General features: G+C 39.9%; 2 protein-coding genes across 5 annotated transcripts in view; one reads left to right on the top strand and one right to left on the bottom strand.

Annotated features, from left to right (window-relative positions):
* Datp (purine phosphoribosyltransferase family protein Apf) overlaps positions 1-19,108 on the top strand; it is a 169,697-nt gene that overhangs the window by 139,581 nt on the left and 11,008 nt on the right. The window lies entirely within an intron of this gene.
* Positions 1-19,108, bottom strand: part of LOC143022898 (uncharacterized) — a 28,723-nt gene that overhangs the window by 5,888 nt on the left and 3,727 nt on the right. For all 4 annotated transcript variants that reach the window (XM_076181304.1, XM_076181299.1, XM_076181314.1 and 1 more), the window contains 9 exons: positions 12,755-13,422; positions 12,401-12,643; positions 5,523-6,012; positions 5,242-5,381; positions 4,394-4,595; positions 4,128-4,229; positions 3,621-3,944; positions 2,654-3,042; positions 1,721-2,137 (listed from right to left, as the gene is read on the bottom strand). In XM_076181304.1, the coding sequence (XP_076037419.1) occupies positions 1,721-2,137; positions 2,654-3,042; positions 3,621-3,944; positions 4,128-4,229; positions 4,394-4,595; positions 5,242-5,381; positions 5,523-6,012; positions 12,401-12,643; positions 12,755-13,422 (2,975 nt within the window). The remainder of the gene's footprint in view (positions 1-1,720; positions 2,138-2,653; positions 3,043-3,620; positions 3,945-4,127; positions 4,230-4,393; positions 4,596-5,241; positions 5,382-5,522; positions 6,013-12,400; positions 12,644-12,754; positions 13,423-19,108) is intronic.

Below are 19,108 nucleotides of genomic sequence, written 5' to 3' on the forward strand. Positions count from 1 at the left end.
CCCTCATGCAGAAATGGAAAAGAGAGTGAGAAATCCCCTTGGGCTACATCAAAACATCATGCACACATACTCCTTCAACCCCCATCCCCCACCCATTCCCTTCCATGTATCACAGCATCATCCATACACAACTATTCTCTGTTCACCCCTACCTTCTGTCTTCTCCCTTCCTTCTTCAACAGGTATTCCCCTTTCCCAATGCCCCTTTTACCGCATCCATCTCATCCTCGGTTAGCCCCTCATGTTCCCTCCTTCCACCTCTGCCTTCCACACCTCTTTTACTAATCTTTCTTCACTCATTCTTTCCATGTGTCCAAATCATCCTAATACTCTTTCATCAACCCTATCTCCCAACTCCCTTTCCACTCCTGTTCTCCTCCTCTTCTCCTTTACCACTCTATCCAACCTAGTAACCCCTATCATACTTCTCAGGCACCACATCTCAAACACATTCAAACTCCCTCTCTCTTCCTCTCTTATGTTCCATGTTTCTGCCCCATACAGTGCTGTCAGCACAATCAGTGCTTCATACAATCTCCTCTTAGCATCCATTCCCAAATGTCTATTTCTCATAACACTTTTTAAACCCCAAAAGCATTTACTTGCTTCTCTCATTCTACATTCTACCTCCACCTCCAATCCTCCCTTTCCTGCCACATTCACACCCAAGTATCCAAAACTATCCACTTCCTCCAGTGTCTCCCTTAATACTTATTTCCAATTTGCTGCCACATTCTCCCTTTGTACATCTTATCACCTTCCTTTTATCCACATTTATCTTCAACTTCCTTCTTTCATATACCTTCCCAAACTCTGTCACTAACTTCCCTTCCCTGATCCTGCCACAAGCTATATATATATATATATATATATATATATACATATATATATATATAATATATATATATATATATATATATATATATATATATATATATATATATATATATACATACACACACACACATCAAGGGCTTTTTCCCCCTCACTAGGGAGGTAGCTAAGTCAAAAGGCAAGTACCCACTCCCACCCTTTCCACTCCCATCTACCACCCTTTCTTCCCTCTCATCTTCACTCTTCATGGATGACAGGTCATATTTGTACCCCACCCACTGCATTGGTCAGAAGCAATGCAGCAAGACACAGCATATCCACAGAAAGGCCTTTTCACTTAATTGGCAGCCCCCCTCTCCATCCCCTATTGCAGAAAAAGAGAAGACGAGGAGAAATCCTTTGGGCTGCGTCAAAATCATTCATACATAACCACTCCCTGTCCCCCCATCCCCTCCTTTCCTTACATCACAGTATCATCTACACAGCCATTTTCCACCCATCCCTATCTCCTACCTTCTCCCTAAGGTATCACAAAGGATTACAAAGGATTACAAAGGCGGAGCATGCCGACAGGAGACCTTTTGATCCATATCTAGGTCGGATGCGAAAAAAAAAATCATATTAATAATAAAATAATAAATAAAAACTATGATAATGTAAATAACAAATAAAATACATAAATAAATGCATAGGTATAGTTAAATAATAAACAAACAGGTAAATAGTAAATAATAATAAATTGACATATAACTAATAATAAATAAAAATCACTAAATCACTAAAACATTTACAAGTAAATTATCTACTTGAACAAAGACCATAGGGAACACAGGAATTTCTTTGGTCTAAATTGTTTAAGTTGCATGTACAAAGTTTGACAATTCACCTGATTATGAATCTCAGCTGTTGACTGGATGTTGGGTCTATTAGTTGGGCCAGATGAGGGAACCACTGAGTGTTGAGAATTATCAGGTTTGGCTCGTTTTGGTTTGGGAGGCTTGACTGTGACAGATTGTGAACCAGATGCATGACATTCTGCCTCCATGGCATCTGCACTGATCAGTTGACCCATAGGATTGGTAGTGAGATTGGGGATGTGACGCAATGCTCTCTTCTCCACCGCTTTGTTCATCATCTCATTCTTCAAATGCATGAGCAGACGAAAGGTGAAGATGTGGTTGGAAGGGCTCATCCGGTTTTGGAAGTAAACATCTTTTGCTTTGTCCCGATGAAGCTGCTCAGCTGTTTGAGTGTTTACTAGTCCTCTCAGCTCCTTCACCAGGCTGGATCGCCGAAGAGATTCCTGAAATACATGTCAATGAGCATGAACAATGTAACATGAGTTCATGAGAAAGCAAAACAATATACCAAGAAAAAATATTATTGTAGTAGCTATTAACCACTTCCATACGGTGACGCCTATGTAGGCGGCATGAGGAGCAAGTGGGTACTCGATGATGCCGATGTCGGCATCTTGATTATATTTACTGTAGTACCTATGTAATCTTCATTCTCTCTAAACTGGCTTCATCAATTTTCTATGGTTATCAAAATACACAGGTGAAAGAGAACGAACGATTGCACATTGACTTTATTTCTTATAATGTGATTATTATGATGCAACATCGCACGTCGCGCAGCTAATGCTGCCAGACGTGCGATGTGCCCCGGAGTGAAGAGGTTAAAATCAATTCAATCAAACACCTGTAAGTGAAGCAATAATAAAGTATGACAAGTCCAATTTGAAGAACACTGGTATTTAAGTGTTATATTTTCTAATTTTTTTTCTTATAAAAAGCAAAATATTCTAGACACTTACCACTGGCTCCTTTGTGTTAGTCTCATGGTACCATTCAAACAACATATATCTTTCATCGGTGCCAGTAATGGGATGGTCGTCTGGCCCACAGATAACTGGACGGTCATCAGCCAGGAAAGGCATGGACATTTCCAATCGCTTACTCTGTACGGCTTCTATATTTTCTTGTGTTGGTTCTAAAAGTCGTCCGGAATTAGGGTGAAAAAAGTCCTGTTGAATGGTTTTATCTGCCATCTTGGAGATGGAGTCAGCTATGTCTGCTATGTTGACTGTTGGGACATGCTTCATAGAGCGAAGAATGTCACAATAATCTCTTGGAGATTCAGCACGAAGGAGAAATTTAACGGCATAGGTCACATTGTGGGGACAGGATGACGAGATCCATCCTCCTGCATAGACACAGAAATAAGCATTAAATACAAAGACAGGATGAGATGGATGGATGGGGCGAAGGGGGCATTGAACAAGAGGAGAATGTCTGTTGAGCAAGGAAAGGAGAAGGCAGGAGATAGGGATGAGTGGAGAGTGACTGTATAGATGATACTGTTATGCTAAGAAGGAAGGGGCATGGGGTAGAGGGTTAGGGAGTGTTTATGTGTGAATGATATTTTGACACAGCCTGAAGGGATTTCTCCCCATCTGTTCTTTTTTTGAGGGGATGGAGGGGGAGGTCACCATTTAAGTGAAGCAGCCTTGCTGTGGATGTACTGTGTCTTCCTACATTTGCTTCTGACCCAGGGCAGTGGGAGGGATACACGGGATGACCTGTCATCCATGAGGAGCTAAGACAAAAGGGGGGAAAAGCTCTTGGTATATAAATAGATAGACAAAGACATAGAAGTTTTGAATAATAGGTAAAAAAGAGACTTGAAACATGATGAGGTCTTCATTTTAATTGAAATTCTAATAACATCATTTTACTATTTTTTATGATCGGTAATCGAAGAAAGATAATCACCCAACTCACCTGAATGGTTATGTAAAGCAACATAAGCATGTTGAAAAGTGGCCTTTGTCATAGAATGGGTGTGTAGCCGACACAGCAAGTCGATCCTTGAGCCCTTGGAACTGACTCCAACTATTCGGCAAAACCTCTTGATGGTCTCAAGCTTCTCATCGTGAAGGAGTCTGCTGATTAGCTCTTCTGGAACTGGACTGTTGTCATCATCGTCTACCTGGCTCACCTTCATGTACTCAGTGTTGTACATTTTCCGGCCTCCACGAGTACATTTCCCCATAAATGGAGCCCAGTTCTTATACCCAGGTTTCACCTTGAAAGGATTTGGTTGATCTGAAAGAGAGAGCCAAGAATTAAAAAATTAAAGGCACTGTTTGACTTTATCTAATATGGAACAGTGTCAGATTAACTTATGTGAGTGTTATTTGTTAACATTTACACCTGATTTATAAGATATCCTAATCAACTTAATAAAATAGGATCCATTTTGTAAGTAGATACATGGTAAGTAGTTACCTCTCACAATGCCCCTAGCAATCATCTCTTTTGAGACAGCACCCCAAAAATCTTCAACATCCACCTCTTGTTCTGGATCATCCGGTGGCTTCACAGAGCTTACTACAAAATATAATCCCAAGGAATTCATTATAACAACTATGAATATTAGATGTGCCTTATTGTGACAACAGTAAATAGATTATGGTAAAGGAAGAACTATTTTATTACAATCAGCAAGGCATCTAATAGCAGGATTATATTCTACACTAAAAATATTCATTTACCTTCATAATCAAAGACAGCCTTTTTGGTTAGGTCATGTATAAGAACTTTAGGATGGTGCCCACACATTACACAATAGAAACCATAGTCATGACGTTGTAATGATTCAAATGCAAAATATGCATTTTCAACATCCTGCAGATTTAGGTTGATGTCAAGACGGTAGCACAAGGCCTTAACTGTCCGGCTGATAGCTGTATGATGCTGTCAAAAGAAAAGAAGAAAAGTTCATTGCTTCTGCCCCAGGGCAGTGGACGAGATGTAAAGGGATGAAGTAGGGGGGGGGGGAGTGGATTTATGCCTTTAACTTTGGCTACCTCCCTTGTAAGGGCGAAAAAACTCTTGGTATACAGTATATATATATATATATATATATATATATATATATTTATATATATATATATGTATATATATGTTTTAAATTACCCACTGTCAGAGAAACAAAGCAAAGGAGACAGACGAACTGTATATTTCGACCACTACTGTGGTCTTCTTCTGCTGAAGAGGACCACAGTAGTGGTCGAAATATACAGTTTGTCTGTTTCTTTTGCTTTGTTTCTCCGACAGTGGGTAATTTAAAACATTTTACTAAATGTGCTACTACATTTTCGTCTTGTGAAATATATATATACACACACACACATATACCAAAGGCTTTTTTCCCCTTACAAGGGAGGTAGCCAAAAAGAAAAAGGCATAATTACCATTATATATATATAAATATATATATATATATATATATATATATATATATATATATATATATTCTACTTAGATATCAAGGTTCACAGTACTATTGGCACATTATTATATTTAATACACATATTGATGTTAGAAACAAAATACTCACCACCATTGCTGCACGAATTTCCATCAAGAAAGCATGGGTGACTAACAAGCGATCATCATAGTTAAATAAGCCATGACAGCTCTCTTGGTATCGGTAAGGTGTGTGACAATTTAAACATTCCTTGTAGTAGGTCTCAAATCCTACAATAGCATATAGATTAGTGATATTATGAGAATAATGATATCCACTTTACTATATTCAAAAAAGTGATTAAAGGTCATTTTGCTAAAGGAATACTATATCTCATAGATTTTTTACTGCTGAAATAATAAAGATGTTACCTGTTAGTGGTTTGCAGCTATTGTGCACAATCTTTGCACGACGACAAACGATCTTGATATCAGAAAGGGGACTAGAACAGAAATGACATGTATTCTCTGGTGGTATGAGGTGTGTAGGTACATCTTTCACATCAAATCCATTCCTGCAGGCATCTAGTGGGATGGTCTTCTCTGTTTGAATGTAGTTAACCATATTATTTAATTGCTGTCCTGTTGGTGGGTAACTTGAAGAGTTGACTTCATCTGTCTTGTTATCCTCTCCATCAGAGTATTCCAGATTCTTTACTGGTCCTTCATACCCTTCTTGGAAGAGCCACCACTTGACAATATCACGATGATCACATCCCTTCTGTCGACAGCGACATGCCATTGAGGAGGTTTTGGTGTCAAAGGAGACAATGTTACGCTCAGATTTGCACCACCAACTGGTGCAGTCAGTGAAGATGCTATAGAACTGATACCTTTCACTGGCATGAGCATCGTGTGGTATCTGCAAATAAAAGTAACAAAAGACTTGTGGGGTAATGTACTACTGGACATGACTATGGAATATACAATGACTCAGTGGGTCAGCAAAAACACCAGATACAGAAATAACGAGGAGCCATTGAAACTAGATTTAATATTTACAACAGAATCTGAAATTGTGGATAAAATCCAATACAAGACACCAATTGGACAGAATGACCATATACTCATCGAGACTAAACTAAAGGAAGGAATATGGAGAGAAATGAAAAGCAAAGGAAAGGAGGATTGATGTTCAACAAAACGGATTGTGGTACTCCCCAAGGCAGTCGTAGCTCCTCTTGGGGATTGGTGCCACCTGCGTAGAGCCGGTGGCCAGGGCTGGTTGCCGCTTTCTCCCACGAAAGGATAGAGTCCACCTGGCCAGATTGCGATGCGGCCACCACCCAGCACTTCTAAGCTACCAGAAGAGGCTGGATGACCGCATTGTGAACAGCTGCCCAGGATGTAACACTTCACCCCATACCATACAACACATAATGGAAGGCTGCATTATACACAATCATGCATGCAAACAACACAACATACATACATACATACATATACCAAGGCTTTTTCCCCCTTCCAAGGGAGGTAGCCACAAAGGGAAAGGCATAAAAACACTCCCACCCATTTCATCCCTAAATACACTCCACACCCCTCCCACCCTTCCTCTCATCTGAGCACCTCCTGGATGACGGGTCATCCCTGAACCCTGCCCACCGCCCTGGGTCAGAAGCAGTGTCGCAAGACACAGTACATCCACAGCAAGGCCGCTTCATTTAATCGGCGACCCCCCCTCTCAATATAAAGGGAGGATGGGGAGAAATCCCTTCGGGCTGCGTCAAAATGTACTCACACATACTACCCCCCCCACCCCCCCCGCCCATTCCTCCTCATGCAGTCACAACATCATCCATATACAACCATTCTCCACTCACCTCTGTCTTCCGTCCTCTCCCTTCCTTCCTCAACAGACATTCCCCTCTTCCCCAAAGCCCCCTTCACCCCATCCATCCACCTCATCCTAGGACGTCCCCTCATGTTCACTCCCTCCACATCTGCCTTCCATACCTCTTTTACTAGTCTTTCTTCACTCATTCTTTCCATGTGTCCAAACCATCCTAATATTCTTTCATCAACCCTCTCTCCCAAATCCTTTTTCACCCCTGTTCTCCTCCTCACCTCCTCATTTCTCACTCTATCTAGCCTAGTAACCCCCACCATACTTCTCAGACACCTCATCTCAAACACATTCAAACTCCTTCTCTCTTCTTCTCTTATGTTCCACGTTTCTGCCCCATACAGTGCTGTTGGCACAATCACTCCTTCATACAGTCTCCTCTTCGCATCCATTCCCAAATGTCTATTTCTCATTACACTCTTTAAACCACCAAGGCATTTACTCGCTTCTCTCAATCTACATTCTACCTCCACCTTCACTCCACCTTTTCCTGCTACACTTGCACCCAAGTATCTAAAACTATCCAATTCCTCCAGTCACTCTCCCTTAATGTTCACTTCCAGTCTACTGCCACTTTCACCCCTTGTACATCTCATCACCTTACTTTTACCCACATTTATCTTTAGCTTTCTTCTATCACATACTCTCCCAAACTCTGCCACCAGCTTCCTCAATCCCTCCTCTGACCCTGCCACAAGCGCAGTGTCGTCCGCAAACAACAGCTGGCTCACCTCCCACTTTTCTCCATTTTCTTTAACCATCTCCAATCCCTGACTCACTACCCTAGCATTCACCTCTCGCACCACCCCATCCATGTATAAGTTGAACAGCCAGGGCGACATAACGCATCCTTGACGAAGTCCCACCTTTACTTCAAACCACTCACTCTCTCCATTTCCAATCCTAACACATGCTCTACTACTCACATAAAAACTCTTGACAGCTCCCAAAAGCTTTCCTCCTATCCCATAAATCTGCATAACCTCCCACAGTGCCTTTCTGTCTACCCTATCATAAGCCTTTTCCAGATCCATAAAAGCCCAAAAAACATCCTTCCCCTTTCCTATAGCTTTCTCACATATCTGTCTTACCACAAAGATCTGATCTACACAACCTCTACCCGTCCTAAATCCACACTGTTCCTCACCAATTACTCCTTCTGTTCCTCTCCTAATCCTCTCAATTAAGATTCTCCCATAAGCCTTCCCTACTACACTCAACAGGCTAATCCCTCTGAAATTACTACATTCACACTTGTCCCCTTTTCCCTTGTAAAGAGGAACTATACAGGCACTACTCCAGTCCTCCGGTACTCTACCCTCTCTCCAGCAAACATTAAATAATCTCACCAACCAGTCCACCATCACTGAACCTCCCTTTTTCAGACATTCTGCATGACATCCATCCAGACCAGGTGCCTTACCTGCTTTCATCATCTTTACAACTGCCTTCACCTCATACTTCCTTATTTATCCTCCATTCTCCTCACTCATCACTCTCATTTTCTTCGTATTTCCCACTGCAGCTATCTTTCCTTCCCTATCCTCCTTCACATTCAGCAACTCCCTAAAATATTCTGCCCATCTTCCCCTCACTGCCATCTCTTCCATTATCAACTCTCCATCTGTACCTTTTACCTTTTCTTCCCTACTTGATTCGCCTCCTCTTCCTCTCTTAATTTCTTTCCAAAACATCTTTTTATTACTTTCAAAATTTTCTGTCATACTCCTACCCCATTTCACATCTGCTCTCCTCTTTGCCTCCTTTACCTTTTGCTTTACTTCTCTTTTCTTTTCTTTGTACGTCTCATATGACTCCCCTGTCCTCTTTTGTAACCAATCTGTGAATGCTCGCTTCTTCTCTTCTACAACCTTCTTTGTTTCCTCATCCCACCATTCACTACCCTTTCTTCTATTTCCCCCTGTCCTTCTTGTTCCACACACCATCCTTGCACACTTTAAGACTCCCTCCTTGAACCATCCCCATTCCTCCTCCACACCCATCTCTGCTCTATCCTTTATTCCCTCCCACTCCTCCTTCAGCTTCTTTTCGTACTCCTTCTCCTTTTCCTTTTCATTCAAGGAGTTCACTCTAAGAACCTCCCTACCTTTTGTCCCTTTCCTCCTTCTCCATCTATCCTCCACTCTCAACTTACCTTCCACCAAAAAATGATCTGATATTCCCCCACCCTCTCCCCTTAGCACATGTACATCCTTAACTCTTCCTATCATAATCCTATTTACCACTACATAATCCATTAGCACTCTATCTACCACCCTTCCCTCCACCACCCTCTCCCATGTGTACTTATGCTTGACTTTCTTCCGAAACACTGTATTTGCTATCATCAACTCTCTTTCTAGACACATTTCCACCATCAACTCTCCACTACGATTCTTTCCTGGAACTCCACACTTCCCAACCACTCCATCGATTGGACCATTTCCCACTCTAGCATTAAGGTCTCCCAGTACTATTACATTGACATTTCTTCCTAAACCCTCTATGCACTCATTTAAATCTATCCAAAAGGCCTCCCTTTCTTCCCTGCTCTTCTCACTGCCCGGCCCATATGCACTTACAAAGACCCACATCTCCTTTCCCAGTTTCACCTTCATCCACATTATCCTTGAGGAAACCTCCTTCCACTCCACTACCCCTTTACCTATCTCCTCACTTACTAGAATAGCCACCCCTTCCCTCCCTCGCCCTCTCTTCACTCCTGATAACCTCCCACTTACACTCCCATACCATACAACACATAATGGAAGGCTGCATTATACACAATCATGCATGCAAACAACACAACATACACTCTATAAAGGATTTGTGGGAAAACCCAGTTTCGGTTGTGGCATTCCTTGGGGAGACGGGACTGCTCAGACAGTCTAGGGAACGACAACAACAACAACAACAAAACGGACTTTGGAAAACTAAAGAAATTCTTCCAGAACACTAACTGGGAAAAGATTTTACATGGAAGAGAAATGGGATATCTTGATGGATAATTACAATGAAGGGGTGAATAGGCATGTACCAAGACAGAAGCTAGAGAGAGTGTACATTAAATGCTGGCTCAACAAAAGATGCAGTGAGGCAAAAGACAGAAGGGACAGAGCTTGGAAAAGGTGGAGAAAAGATAAAAAAAACTGGAAAATGGCAAGTATATATAAACTATAGAAATGAGTATGTTAAAATGAGAAGAGAGGAGAAAAGGAACCATGAAAAGGACATTATAGATAAATGCAAAGTGCAACCCAAGCTATTCTATCAATACGTGAATGGTAAACTTAAAAACAAACAGGAAATGGTGAAACTACACCAAGGAAATATAGAATACACAGAATTAGAAATGGCTGAAGTCATGAATAATCACTTCAAATCTGTTTTTACTAGAAAGCACAATATTGGGACGAAGGAAATGAGAGGCGATCTCCCCCCGTGAGTGAGATAACAATAACACAAAAAGAAATAATGGACCATCTATCAAACCTTGACATCAGGAAATCAAATGGCCTGGATGGAATTGCAAATTGGATTCTAAAAGAATGCAAAGAAGAACTAATGGACAACATACATAGCATAATAAGTTGCTCACTTAAAGAAGGAAAAATACCAAAAGACTGGAAAAATGCTAACATTGCACCAATATATAAAGGAGGAAACAAAGAAGAACCAACTAACTACAGGCCAGTCTTACTAACAAGCACTGTAGCCAAAATTTGTGAGAAAATCATCAAGAATAGATGGGTAAAACACCTGGAAGGTAATAATATAATAAACCCAAGACAATTTGGGTTCAGACAAGGAAGATCATGTACCACAAACTTAATATGTTTCTACTCAAGATTAATAGACATAGTGCAAGAAAGGAATGGATGGGCTGATTGTGCCTTCCTGGACTTACAAAAAGCTTTTGACAAGGTACCACACAAAAAATTATTAAAAAAAACTGGAACATACAGGAGGGATACAAGGGAACCTACTAAAATGGATGGAGGACTTCCTGATTGGTAGAAAGATGAGAGTAGTGCTCAGAGAAAAATATTCAGGTTGGAAAGAGGTGATCAGTGGAGTACCGCAAGGATCTGTATTGGCCCCAATAATGTTTGCTATTTATGTGAATGACATGGATGATGATGTGAAATGTTACATGAGCTTCTTTGCAGACGATGCCAAACTGTTAAGGAAAGTAAAAACTGATAAGGATTGCAAATCACTGCAGGAAGACCTGAATAATGTGTGGAACTGGAGTCAGAAATGGGAAGTGGACTTCAATATTAACAAGTGTAGCATAATGGAGTTTGGAAAAAGCAAAAATAGAATATCAGGACAATATAAAATTGGAACCAAGGAGGTAAAGAAGGAGAGATCCAAAAAAGATTTGGGTGTAATTATCTCAAACAACTTGTCCTATGATAAACAGATAAACAAAATTGTCGGAGAGTCCTACAACTTGGTAAGATCAATAAAAGTGGCATTTACATATTTGGACTAAGAAATAAAAAATATTGGTCACACTGATAAGGCCTAGACTAGAATTTACAGCAAGATTGTGGTCACCCAGTACCAAAAAGAATATAAAGAAAATAGAAAGAATCCAGAGAGCAGGCACCAAAACGGAACCTGCACTTGCAATATGAGGAGAGATTGGCTAAACTGGAGTTACCGACTCTGGAGCAAAGAAGAGAGAGAGGTGACCTACTGACCATCTACAGAATCATGAAGGGCACGGAAATACTCAATAAGAAAAACAGTTTTCCACATACAGTGGTGGACACTTGGAACAAACTGGACAAAAAAATAGTGTGCACAAAAACCATTCATGAATTTAAGAGCAAACTTGACACTGTGAGATACAAAGGCGGGACACCACGAGCGTAGCTCCCCTTCCCGCAAAATACAAATAGGTAAATACATACATATATACCAATGGCTTTTTCCCCCTTATAAGGGAAGTACCAAAAAAAAGATAAAAGGCATACAAACCACTACCATCCATTCCATCCCTAACATATAAATATAAATATATATATACACCAACGTTTTTTCCCCCTTTACAAGGGAGGTAACCAAAGTCAAAGGCATAATCCACTCCCACCCATTTCATCCCCACATACTCCACTCCCATTCAACACTCCTCCCTCCCTCTTTTCTTGTCTCCTCCTGGATGATGGGTCATCCATGCATCTATTCCACTGCTCTGGGTCAGAAGTGATGTAGCAAGACATACCACATCCAAACCAAGGTCACTTCATTTAATTGGTGACTCCCCCCTCCATCCCCTTATGTAATAAAAGAAAAGAGAAGGAAATCCCTTTGGGCTGCATCAAAATATCATTCATACATACTCCCTCAGCTCCCCCCCTCCATCCACCACCTCATTTATATATTTAGATATATTTACCTTAACTAATAACTGAATTGATTCACTCTTTGCATTTTCCAGTCGAGCAGTGAACTCATCAAGGCGTCCGGCATGCAGAAATCCAGCGCAAACCATTCTTTGTAGGCTGTCCAGATTGAGCTCACAATTCACTCCAGGTACTGCAAATGGCACAGATTGCAAATGCTCGCAGAGATAACTAGCATTCCCACTACGCCACTGAATCAGTGACAGCTCCATACATTCCCTAACATCACACTGCACCTGCAATATTATAAGAATACTATGCATTAAAATATTTCAGTTATGTACATGTAGTATGAACACATGACTTATCTAGAAAGACTACTTGAAATATGTTAGGCTGAATCATACCTGTTGTGATCCATTGGTTCTCTTAATAACATGGACTGGATATCGTGGACCAGTAGGATTCCTGGCAATTGCATATATGCCTCGACTTGCATCAACACAGCAGGCAAACAGGTGCCTGTCTACAGTTGCCACCGGAGCCTTTATCTTTTCTTGCATATGCTTGAGTCGAATGTGTCGCCGCAGTGACTTTGGATGGAAACGCAAAGAACAATATTTGCAGACTGATGATTTTCCTGTATTATCTTGTGACTTTGAGGTCTGACTCTGGCTGCATGCTGTATCTTGATCTTGGCTAAGTGGTGGCTCAGATGACACATTATTTGGCTGTGATGATGGAGATGGGTTCTGTGGTTCTCCCTGATCAGACTGGGGCTCGGGTTGGTGGTGATTTTCTTGTGCTGGTGAGGTTTGTGTGGATGAACTTGGTGAGCAATGGCTAGATGTGGATTGTGCTTCTAAATTGGATAAAGACTGGGAGTCCTTGACATCAGGGAGGTTGGAGTTCAGTGGACCATTTGGACTCCCAACTAAGCATAGAGCAAGATGTTGAATAAAAACAGTTTTCTTTGTAAACGTCCGTGGGCAAAAGGCACAGTGAAAATGACATCTTATTCGGTCAGTTTCTTTATATCCAGAACACAGCTGGGGACAGCCAGTTATCTTGTAACCTGGAAAATATATTTCTTAATTAATTCATGATAAAAAATGACATTGCTATTATGTGGTATGTTAAAAAGGAATTAAAAATAAATATGCGGGTAAATCCATATGAAACCTACCAATTTTTTTGCAAATTTGAACCTCACCGTCACCGATTTTTATGAAATTCGGTATGCAAGTAGAACTCGGTGAGACAAATTGATTGAGACTAGTCTCACGTTTCTATCTTTTATAGAACCAGAATTATGGTTTCCGACAATTTTGAGAAAAATCGAAATTTTGAAGGTACGGCCTAATTTCAGACATGCATAACTTTGTTAGTTTTTGTCGTAGAACATTCGTTCATATGTCATTGTAAAGCTAATGAGTAGCTCTGCAACTTTTATTCTATTCATGTTTTACCTATGAGGTCAAATAAAAAAGTACCATTTGACCTTGACCTTTGACCTTGAATAACAAAAAACACGCCATCTTCGATTTTTTTCATTTTTTGTACAAATATTCACCATCATCTTAATAACCTTCATGCCAAATTTGATAGTGGGACATACAGGGGATCAGAAGTTACAGGCACTTAAATAACTATAGGTATAAGAAAATTTTGGTATTTTTTGATCTGTTTCAAAAAATTCATATCTCGGTTATTTTTCATCACAAAACGTTCACTAATATACCATTTTAAAGCTGATGATTAGCTCTACATCTTTCATTCTATGCATTTTCTACCTAAAAGGTCAAATAAAAAAGTTGTCTAACCTTACAAAAACTTTTTTTTGTGGGGTACAAAACTTCACTACTTACCTTATTGTATTCAATATCCAGGTATACAAACTGCTTGTGTATAGGATTTGTATATCTAAATTTTTTATCTAATATTAAATAAATAAAATATAATATTTATAAATAAAATATCTAATATTTTGTATATCTAAATTTTTTTTATATCCTTTTTACAGATAAAATATTTACCCACCAACAGAAATAAGTTTAAAAATGCTTGGAAGAAGTTTTAAATTCTTCAATAAACTCATTTACAGATTTACTGATGGTTTCTAATGTTGTTCGATCTGTAGAAATCCACCTTTTATATGAAATGTCATCAATCATGTGTTTTTCAAAAATTGTCTCTAAATATTCAGCAAAATTATTCGAGAGAGAGTTGCAATCAGAACACTGATGAAAAAAACAGTCAATTGACTTTTCATTGCAAGTAGTAGCAGCTAAGCAACTAGTGTAATCACTCAAATGAATCTCTTCACCTTCTGTACAACAAGAAAGCCCGGATCCTACTATCATCAGCTTAATATTCTGGTGGATGGTGCATACACATACACTATGTGTTCCAGCTCCGCCTGCCAATATGCATTCCTTTGGCCTAAGTTCTGCAAATTTTGAAATACCGACCTTTAAGGAAGGATGTTTTGTTTTCAATAATTTGTATGCTTCCCTGAGGTTACAAAGAATTAGATGTTTCTGTTCTTGTACCTTAAATCCTCCTTTCCTGACAGATTTATAATCTTTCTTTCCTGGCATAATCCTACTTATTTCCTCAGATTTGTAGAAATGTAAGATAATGTTTTCAGTTTCTTTTGAGAAAGTTGGTAATCTTTTGTTTGGGAGAGCCATGAAACCTTTTTCTTTTACTAAGTTTTTTGCTTGTCTAGCCATATATTGGGTCACCTTGAACTCTTCCTGGATTTTTTATCTGCTCCAGCTTTTTGGAAGAACAGTCAAAATCTGGAGTTTTTCTGAACGTTTTTCTGTTGTATTAAATTTTTCTTTTAGCTGAATAACAATTTCTTCATCTGCATTTGTAACGTGAGAGGCAGATGCTGTTGTATGGTCTTTTGATGTTGATGGTGCTGAACCAATTTGTAATTTACTGCAAATATTATCTTGGATTTTCTTGGCTTTTTCTTCCTTATAGTAAATTCCTTTTTCAAGTCTTTGTTTTTTTACTGGTGACTCTCCAATGATTGATAGAGACTCATTAAGTGCTTTCAGGTCAGTATCTTTGTCAACAAAAACATCATCTTCCGACCTTTTATCTGAAGAAGATGATGATTCATTATCTGTTGTTTCAGGGACTGTTGCTGGTTCATTTTCTATTTCAGTAGTTTGTAATTCTCGACTTCTTTTCGTAATTTCTTTCCTGCATTTGTCACAAATATAATAACCTTCTGTAAGGTTAAATGCAATGTTCTTTGCCACAAAGTCTTCTGACATTTGCCGATTTCCTTTCTTATTAGGATCATCATCATGAAGGTTGATAGGATTACAACACACTTTCTTGAATTTAAAACTTCTTCCAAGCATTTTTAAACTTATTTCTGTTGGTGGGTAAATATTAAATCTGTAAAAAGGATATAAAAAAAATTTAGATATACAAAATATTAGATATTTTATTTATAAATATTATATTTTATTTATTTAATATTAGATAAAAAATTTAGATATACAAATCCTATACACAAGCAGTTTGTATACCTGGATATTGAATACAATAAGGTAAGTAGTGAAGTTTTGTACCCCACAAAAAAAAGTTTTTGTAAGGTTAGACAACTTTTTTATTTGACCTTTTAGGTAGTAAATGCATAGAATGAAAGATGTAGAGCTAATCATCAGCTTTAAAATGGTATATTAGTGAACGTTTTGTGATGAAAAATAACCGAGATATGAATTTTTTGAAATAATACAGATCAAAAAATACCAAAATTTTCTTATACCTATAGTTATTTAAGTGCCTGTAACTTCTGATCCCCTGTATGTCCCACTATCAAATTTGGCATGAAGGTTATTAAGATGATGGTGAATATTTGTACAAAAAATGAAAAAAATCGAAGATGGCGTGTTTTTTGTTATTCAAGGTCAAAGGTCAAGGTCAAATGGTACTTTTTTATTTGACCTCATAGGTAAAAAATGAATAGAATAAAAGTTGCAGAGCTACTCATTAGCTTTACAATGACATATGAACGAATGTTCTACAACAAAAACTAACAAAGTTATGCATGTCTGAAATTAGGCCGTACCTTCAAAATTTCGATTTTTCTCAAAATTGTCGGAAACCATAATTCTGGTTCTATAAAAGATAGAAACGTGAGACTAGTCTCAATCAATTTGTCTCACCGAGTTCTACTTGCACACCAAATTTCATCAAAATCTGTGACAATGAGTTATAAGTCATTGGTAGGTTTCATATGGAATGACCCATGCTATATAAAATTCTGGGATTACTACAATACCTGGTAATTCATAATGCTACAAATAATTTACTTTAAATATTAATCTCCCACACCACCCTATCCATGTACACATTGAACTGCCATGGTGACACGACACATCCCTGGCAAAGTCCCACCTTTACCTCAAAGCACTGCTCTCTCCATTTCCAATTCTAACACACGCTCTACAGCTCTCGTAAAAACTTGAATGCCCTTAACAGCTTTCCCCCAATCCCACATATCTCTAAAACCTCCTACAGTGTCCTCCTGTCTACCCTGTCATAAGCCTTTTCTAAATCCATACATACATACATACATATACCAAGGCTTTTTCCCCCTTCCAAGGGAGGTAGCCACAAAGGGAAAGGCATAAAAACACTCCCACCCATTTCATCCCTAAATACACTCCACACCCCTCCCACCCTTCCTCTCATCTGAGCACCTCCTGGATGACGGGTCATCCCTGAACCCTGCCCACCGCCCTGGGTCAGAAGCAGTGTCGCAAGACACAGTACATCCACAGCAAGGCCGCTTCATTTAATCGGCGACCCCCCCTCTCCGTCCCCCTTTGCATATAAGGAGAGGACGGGGAGAAATCCCTTCGGGCTGCGTCAAAATTTACTCACACATACTACCCCCACCCACCCACCCCCCCGCCCATTCCTCCTCATGCAGTCACAACATCATCCATATACAACCATTCTCCACTCACCTCTGTCTTCCGTCCTCTCCCTTCCTTCCTCAACAGACATTCCCCTCTTCCCCAAAGCCCCCTTCACCCCATCCATCCACCTCATCCTAGGACGTCCCCTCATGTTCACTCCCTCCACATCTGCCTTCCATACCTCTTTTACTAGTCTTTCTTCACTCATTCTTTCCATGTGTCCAAACCATCCTAATATTCTTTCATCAACCCTCTCTCCCAAATCCTTTTTCACCCCTGTTCTCCTCCTCACCTCCTCATTTCTCACTCTATCTAGCCTAGTAACCCCCACCATACTTCTCAGACACCTCATCTCAAACACATTCAAACTCCTTCTCTCTTCTTCTCTTATGTTCCACGTTTCTGCCCCATACAGTGCTGTTGGCACAATCACTCCTTCATACAGTCTCCTCTTCGCATCCATTCCCAAATGTCTATTTCTCATTACACTCTTTAAACCACCAAGGCATTTACTCGCTTCTCTCAATCTACATTCTACCTCCACCTTCACTCCACCTTTTCCTGCTACACTTGCACCCAAGTATCTAAAACTATCCAATTCCTCCAGTCGCTCTCCCTTAATGTTCACTTCCAGTCTACTGCCACTTTCACCCCTTGTACATCTCATCACCTTACTTTTACCCACATTTATCTTTAGCTTTCTTCTATCACATACTCTCCCAAACTCTGCCACCAGCTTCCTCAATCCCTCCTCTGACCCTGCCACAAGCGCAGTGTCGTCCGCAAACAACAGCTGGCTCACCTCCCACTTTTCTCCATTTTCTTTAACCATCTCCAATCCCTGACTCACTACCCTAGCATTCACCTCTCGCACCACCCCATGATGATAGCAAATACAGTGTTTCAGAAGAAAGTCAAGCATAAGTACACATGGGAGAGGGTGGTGGAGGGAAGGGTGGTAGATAGAGCGCTAATGGATTATGTAGTGGTAAATAGGATTATGATAGGAAGAGTTAAGGATGTACATGTGCTAAGGGGAGAGGGTGGGGGAATATCAGATCATTTTTTGGTGGAAGGTAAGTTGAGAGTGGAGGATAGATGGAGAAGGAGGAAAGGGACAAAAGGTAGGGAGGTTCTTAGAGTGAACTCCTTGAATGAAAAGGAAAAGGAGAAGGAGTACGAAAAGAAGCTGAAGGAGGAGTGGGAGGGAGTAAAGGATAGAGCAGAGATGGGTGTGGAGGAGGAATGGGGATGGTTCAAGGAGGGAGTCTTAAAGTGTGCAAGGATGGTGTGTGGAACAAGAAGGACAGGGGGAAATAGAAGAAAGGGTAGTGAATGGTGGGATGAGGAAACAAAGAAGGTTGTAGAAGAGAAGAAGCGAGCATTCACAGATTGGTTACAAAAGAGGACAGGGGAGTCATATGAGACGTACAAAGAAAAGAAAAGAGAAGTAAAGCAAAAGGTAAAGGAGGCAAAGAGGAGAGCAGATGTGAAATGGGGTAGGAGTATGACAGAAAATTTTGAAAGTAATAAAAAGATGTTTTGGAAAGAAATTAAGAGAGGAAGAGGAGGCGAATCAAGTAGGGAAGAAAAGGTAAAAGGTACAGATGGAGAGTTGATAATGGAAGAGATGGCAGTGAGGGGAAGATGGGCAGAATATTTTAGGGAGTTGCTGAATGTGAAGGAGGATAGGGAAGGAAAGATAGCTGCAGTGGGAAATACGAAGAAAATGAGCGTGATGAGTGAGGAGAATGGAGGAGAAATAAGGAAGGATGAGGTGAAGGCAGTTGTAAAGATGATGAAAGCAGG

Source organism: Oratosquilla oratoria, chromosome 3, assembly GCF_046742065.1.
Source record: "Oratosquilla oratoria isolate Oo_2021 chromosome 3, ASM4674206v1, whole genome shotgun sequence".
NCBI lineage: Eukaryota > Metazoa > Arthropoda > Malacostraca > Stomatopoda > Squillidae > Oratosquilla > Oratosquilla oratoria.